Source organism: Artibeus jamaicensis, unplaced genomic scaffold, assembly GCF_021234435.1.
Source record: "Artibeus jamaicensis isolate MK-2021 breed Jamaican fruit bat unplaced genomic scaffold, CSHL_Jam_final contig_548, whole genome shotgun sequence".
In the NCBI taxonomy this organism is placed as follows: Eukaryota; Metazoa; Chordata; class Mammalia; order Chiroptera; family Phyllostomidae; genus Artibeus; species Artibeus jamaicensis.
Genome location: NW_026521883.1, coordinates 9,993,051 through 10,000,000, shown reverse-complemented (window position 1 = coordinate 10,000,000; position 6,950 = coordinate 9,993,051). Strand labels below are relative to the sequence as shown.

At 31.7% G+C, this 6,950-nt stretch overlaps 1 protein-coding gene across 11 annotated transcripts in view; it reads right to left on the bottom strand.

Moving 5' to 3' along the window:
* HERC1 (HECT and RLD domain containing E3 ubiquitin protein ligase family member 1) overlaps positions 1 to 6,950 on the bottom strand; it is a 191,398-nt gene that overhangs the window by 80,855 nt on the left and 103,593 nt on the right. For all 11 annotated transcript variants that reach the window (XM_037155568.2, XM_037155565.2, XM_037155574.2 and 8 more), the window contains one exon: positions 5,269 to 5,320. In XM_037155568.2, coding sequence (XP_037011463.2) covers positions 5,269 to 5,320 — 52 coding nt within the window. The remainder of the gene's footprint in view (positions 1 to 5,268; positions 5,321 to 6,950) is intronic.

Here is a 6,950-nt window from a genome sequence, read left to right as displayed (position 1 = left end):
ACCTAAGGTTTCACTATCCCTATGCCTAGATTTATCATTCCTTTGGTTTTATTGTTGTCAAATAGCATTTTATCTTTTATGTATTCCCAAAACAATAAAGTTGAGTTTTACTTGTTTTGACTTTATTATATCGCCACTATTCATCCACATTACTGCATGTGACCACGGTTCACTTGTTTGAGTGCTGTATAATATGCTAACATGTGAATAAACCAAATTTCTCTATTGAAAATGTATCTTAAAATATCCAATAAATTATGAATTACAAAAGTTATATTTGTTATATAACTAAATGAAAAAGATTTGGGAAGAGAACTACTTAAACACTAATGCCCACAAAGATAACAACTAACACAATATTAACTGCATACCTTATTTTAAAATTATTACATTGGTGCCAATACTGTAAAATCAAACACAGGAATTCATAACAGACAGCTTATATATTATAAAATAACTATAAAATAATTATATGCATTGCACTAAATATTTTAGGATGGCAAAGAATATATGGTTTATCTGCCTACCATGTTTTAGCCATAAGTATAAAGATTAAAAAATGCTGGGTGATAAATGGTAATGGGAAAAAATACAATAAAAAACTATGTTTAAAGTGCCAAACATTCAGTTTTACTGAACATGAAAAATAATCAATTTGAAAGTTTCCCCAAATTATGTAGCTAAATATTTTTTATGTAAAACAGAAAGGTATAAAAATCCAAAGAATAATGTCACAGCTGCATAATGTATTAAATTAGAAATACTGAGAGAATAAAGTAGGGGTTAATGGAAAAAATCATTTTCCGTTTTCCTCAGCATCCCATATTCAGAATTTAGATTTATTCTTAACTTACAAATGTGGGGGGTGGCACTTTGCATTGTGCTTTTTGTTCAATAATAAAATTTCAGAATAAAAAGTTCTGTTTCTATCACTTACAAACTACCTTTCAAAATGAAAAACACATTATATCTATGTATGAAATGTTATTGTTAGAACCACAAAGTAAAGAGATCTTAAAGATTATCTCGCCCAATTTTCTTGAAATTGAGAAATGTTCAAAGAAATTGATCTGCTAATTTATTAACACTATTCCTGAAGTTGATGGGAGATTGTTCTATATTTTCTGTTATCAATCAACTCACAAGTCACTGACTGACCCATGGACATTTCAATTGCCTGCCTGCACTAAAGGTTCGACTGTGAAGAATCTACAAATAGTACATCGCTTTAATATACTCCAAATATACTATGGAATGGTTGGCCAATGCCCAAATTAAATCCTCTCTGCAATTTAATGTTGAGGTCAGCAAACTTTTTCCATAAAGTGCCAGAAATATTTTAGATTCTGTGGGTCATGAAAGTTTATGCTGTGATACTTAACTCTGCTGTTGCAGTATGGAAGCAGCCACAGACAATCCATAAACAAATGAGGGTAAATGTGTTCCAACAATATGTCATTTACAAAAAATTAATAAAGATGGCAGTTTGCTGACTCCTAATTTAAAGGACAGAACTTACTAGGTATGTGATCCAAACAAAGCTTTTCATGAATAAAATGTAAGAACAGAAAAGACATTTATCTGAAAGCATTAGAATAAAGCATTAGACTGACATCAAAAATACTCTGAAACACAAAAACTTACGGTATGAAAATGAGATGAAAGAATCTAATTCTTTAAAAACATACAACAACATGGTTAAATTTGGTTTGTTCTATATTGTTTTATTTGAATACAGAAAATACTGTGTCTGAAAAGCATATCAAAAGCTTGTGTACAGTAATTATGACTAAGTCCAATTCTTACTTAATATTCAGTCACCTATTATAAAAAGAAAATATAAAGTCCAACAAGAAATTTTTGAGATTGTTTACTTGTCCTTACAACTCTGGTTCTTAAATGGAATTTTCAAAATGAACATGGCAGAGCTGCAATACATACTTTATAAACCATAAAATATGTAGGCAAGCTAAAAGGAAAAAAAATTAAACATGCCATCATGTACTTGCTTGAAGCTCTTCTTTTTTCTGGGGCTCAACTGGCCAAAAAGGAGTAAATACACTACCACACAAGAATCAGAAGACAAAAGGAGAAATTTGATACAGAAGACAACATTTACATTTGCTCCTCTTTATATAATCTAACTTGAAATGCAGATATAAATAGCACTTCACCCATACATGTTGTACCACAAACACACATGTTGATCAATGTTTTCAGTATTATTTTAGCAATAAAACCCTAAAATTGTATTTAAAGAACTACGGTGGGAAAAAAATCAAACCATACAGTATTTTAGCTAGTAAGATTCCTGATGTTGCTAAATAAATTGTTGCTTTAGCATCCCCACCATTTTCCTTCCACCAGTTTCTATGGTATCAGCTTCAGCTTAATATGAAAACTAAAGTGAAGTATCTGCAAAAAAGGGTGTTATCTTTCAGTAAAGGAGAAACCCAGTTCTGCACAATCATAGAGAATCTTTTAAGTATTCGTCAAAGTAGCAAAACACCAACATACTTCACAGGTTTTGTCAAAAATTTTGACAAGTTGTTACGAGAATTAGATATGTGTGAAGTGATGAGAACAATGCCTGGCATTGGGTAAGCGGTTTATAAGTCTTTAATGAGCATAAATTTCATATTACCACTGAGGTGCTAAGCAAAACTATGTTTCGCCCGACTATTTCTAAAGTAATTTATCGCACTTTCAGTTTTAGAATTTAGCTTTGATGCTTCTCAAGAGCTCACTGTACTTTACCCCTTTCTACCGTATTTGCTGCCTTGGACCAAGAGGTTCGACCAACTATGAAACATTAACTGGAGTGAGGGGAGAAGCAGCTATTTCATTGCAAATTCAAAGCACATTTTCATTGTTTAATCCAAAACTCTAGGATTCATGAAATTAAGAACTTTCTCGTCTACTTCACCACCTACTCCTAAGAACAAAACCAGCAGCAAAATTTCCCCCAGGGAATATCAAATGTAACGATTATTATGATAAATTGGTACCACATTAAGTAATATCATGAAAAGTTACTAAACTAGTTTGCCTCCCTATTATAACTTCCTTAATGGGTAATTAAAAACAAAAAAACAATTTTTCACACAAGGTCCTGTATGTGCTTTCCTGTTTTCAACAAATTAAAATTATATTCCAACAAGTTAATAGGTTTTGGTACCACCTGGAGCTTTTTGGAAAAGGTGGTTTATCCATAAACAAAATCTAGATTAATGGCTTACTTAATTTGTATTGACTTAGATCTAAAACTACAAAAAATTCACAACTACTTATAGGGTAACTGTATAAAATTTTGAACATGTAGCAACTTGAGAATAGTAATTTTAAAATGTTAATTTCTCCTAAGTAATTTATATTCAAATTCTAGGTTATTTTTAATAACACGAGGTAACAAGACTGGATTAATAATTCTAGATTATTCTTTTTTCTTTTCCTGATTTCAAGGCAAGATTTATTGCTTTACAAATCCAAATATAATAACTAACCTTAATAGAAAAATGACATCAGATATACCCAGAATATGTTTAGCAATGAGAAAGCTGCCAGTTCACACAAAACATACATTTTTAAGAGCGGGGGCGGGGGACATGAAAATAAACTATCTTACATTTGGTACATAAGAAATACTTGTTTGAATATTATTTTGCTTGAATTAAGCCCTTTAGTATTACTGAGGTATAAAACTTTATAACTTGTCTTAGGCTCTACATTATTCTTAATACTTTCTACTTTGTTCCAAGGGATGACTTTGCCACATGCTGATATGGTTAATACAAACTGAATCTCAAATTTCTATCTTATAAGCATGATAAAGATTTAAGAGAAAAGAATGATTTTAGCCAATGGACTATCACCTATAAATATAATAGGAAGCTCTTAAACTGTAAGTTGGATCCCTATGCTACTCACTAAGTTTGGAGTTATCTTTCGAGCATCAAATAGTACACGTTCATTAATATAACTTAGAAACTTCAGCAACAATATTCAACTGAGTTAACCAAAATCAGGAAGGTAAATGTATTCCAGAAACTTAATTCCTAAGTCAGTGGTTAAGGAAAAGGATAGTCAAGCTAACTATAGCACATGTACTGCCAATTTTCAAAGAATTAGAAAATAAAATACATATTGTACATTAGTATATCATTTAATTTCTTTATCACAAATATTTTAAAATAAAATTTTTAGAAACCCAACACTAATATGTTGTAGTTTCATAAGACTGCAATAAAGCACCAGCTCTAGTTCTTATTCCTAATATTTTAGAAAAATCATTCATGTATTCTAATTATAATTTAAAGGATAAAATATTGCCATATTTTATTCTGTAGAGTACCAACATTTCTTCTAAGTTATAAACACAAAAATGAAAATCTGTGTGTGTGTGTTTCTCCCCCTCATTCTATTTTTTTTTTTCCATAGGAAGGGGGACTTACATCCTTCCAAGGAAGCTATCAAGAGATGGGTTTCATCTTGAAATATAAAAGACTTAATGCCATGAGATAAAATGTTTTTTCCACACAGACTTTTAGAAAATTGCCACTAATAGCAATTTTAAACATTTAATGTTTTCAAAACCATAGTACAAATGGGTTTAATAAAAGTTTCAGTAAATAGAGAATAATACTTGGAGAATTTTTACTTATCCTTGGATTTATATTACTTAAAACCACTGTTCTTTCCACTCATTAGCACATATAATCAAGAGTTAACTATTATTCACTAAGATAGCGCTTCTAACACATGAGGCTAACTCTTGATGATGACACTAAAACTATTCCTCATGGGACTTTTTTTTAGATACCATAATTTCATCTCACATGCTTTATCTCATGAGGCAAAGAGGAAAACTAGAAACTTTGAATTTGGAGAAGTGTATGCGTATATGGGAAGCAAACGGGGTAAAGAGTTCTTGCTGCAATACCACATAAATTGTCGATACTGTATCAATAAGGTAAAACATGGCAAATTATGTACATACCCCCCTCCAATTATAAAGCACTGCTTCTGGAGTCCCATAGGCCTTTTAATGAGTTAAAACACATGGCAAATAAGAAGCAGAGCTGATTATTAACTCCTAGGCATTCCTAAATTTTAAAAGGGTATATATTTTTAAAATGATGTTCTCCCATTTAACTCTATTGATAAAATGTTTCTAAATGTTTTTGCAATTACTTTTCAGTAACAAATCTAAATACATCAGAAATAAAAACAGCTACTTATTTTAACCATTTAATGTTTATTAATACTTACCTCTCTTTCTATGAGATGATGCTAAATCCAAATCAACATTTCGTCTTCCACTCTATTAGTGTTAAAAATAAATAATAAAATTTAGTTGTGAAAAATTTAGTTGAGAATTAAAAAAATCTCTATAATTATAGCAATGCACTACTTATTCACCAGTCAAGTCAGGCTAACAACAAAAAGTCTCTAAGAACCCACTGAAAGCAGCTATAAGAAAAAGCACAGGCACATAACTCTCAGATGTTGAAACACAAAGTCAAGGTTCATTTAATTAATACTTTAATGCAGCAGCCATTTTTCTTTGTTGTCACCTTCCCTTCTTTGGAATGTGTCTTTTACCTTCCAAACACATATTACAAATACCCTCTACATGCCTGAAGTCCCTATTGCAAAGTACAGTTTTCCAAAATTCCTACTTGCTCTATCCTTACTTTCCCTTCTTTTTTCAAAACTCCCACTAGCCTTGGCTAGATGTTTACAGAAAGAGAACCTGATGAATCCACAGTAACAGAAAAATAGTATGGCCCTAAGCCTTGTCATAGTATTTTTAAAGTTTTTAAAATGTTTTTAAGAACCTTTAAATAAAGAAATTTCAAATTGCAATAGCAGACAGGTTAATCAAACAGCGAAGGCTATCAGGAAGAACAAAAGCATATTTCTCTGTGTGTGTGTGTGTGTGTGTGCGCGCGCGCGCACGGTTATAAGGGGCAGTGCAGTAACTGTCTACTCATACATACAACCAACCATGTAAAAACCATAAATGGCTTAAATTTATGCACCTACGTGAGATTATGGTCTCAACAATTTCAACTGAACTTTTTAAATTGTACAATAAAAAAAATTGGTGGCAAAGAAGAAAGGCTAAAAAACTGACAAAACAGATCCATTTAGAAAATGTGGCAAAAAAATTTTTACCTGGTCATATATAGAGACACATGTGCCCACACTGTAGACAAACACGTTTTGTCACACACAAACCCCTGCCCCCAGAAATAATATGTTCTTAGGCCATTTGGTGTGGGACAAAATACAAAATAGCTATCACAAGAGCTGCTCATCACTGTGTCATGCAATGAAACATCTTTATCACACAGTACCTTTGCTATGAGAGCTCATGGAGAAAATTTATCTGACCTCTGAACCAGAAATACCTGTTTCCCTTGAAAATTGTTTTCTTTCCTAATCTTTCAGATATCATGACTCATGTAACTGACTCACTATGCTTTTCCTGTTTGGTGGCCCACTTCTAGCACAAAACATCACAGGATATGCTGATGTATGCAAGTCTTTCCTAGGGCTTTATTTTCCTCTTTGTCTTCTTTCAGCCCCAATTCACTCACTTAACTTATCCTTTTCTGAAGTATTTATTTTTGTACACCAAATCAAATTCTTTGTGAAGTGAAAGGGGTAGGAGTTAAACTTAGATTTAACTGAGTAGGTTTCTTCTCTGTTTACCATGACAGAGAAGTAGATAATGTATCAAATAATACTATTTATGAAAGAACAAAGACTTAGTATTAAACTGTTTAATATCAGTTACTCTTAAAAAATCACTTCATTCACTAAGAGTCCAGGTAAATGAAGGACTACTAGATGCTGAGGATCTAAATGGTAAAAGTTCCTGTTATCAAAAAGCTTATATTCTACTGTAGGCTAACAAGAAGGTAGTACTAAACAACCTCAGACAG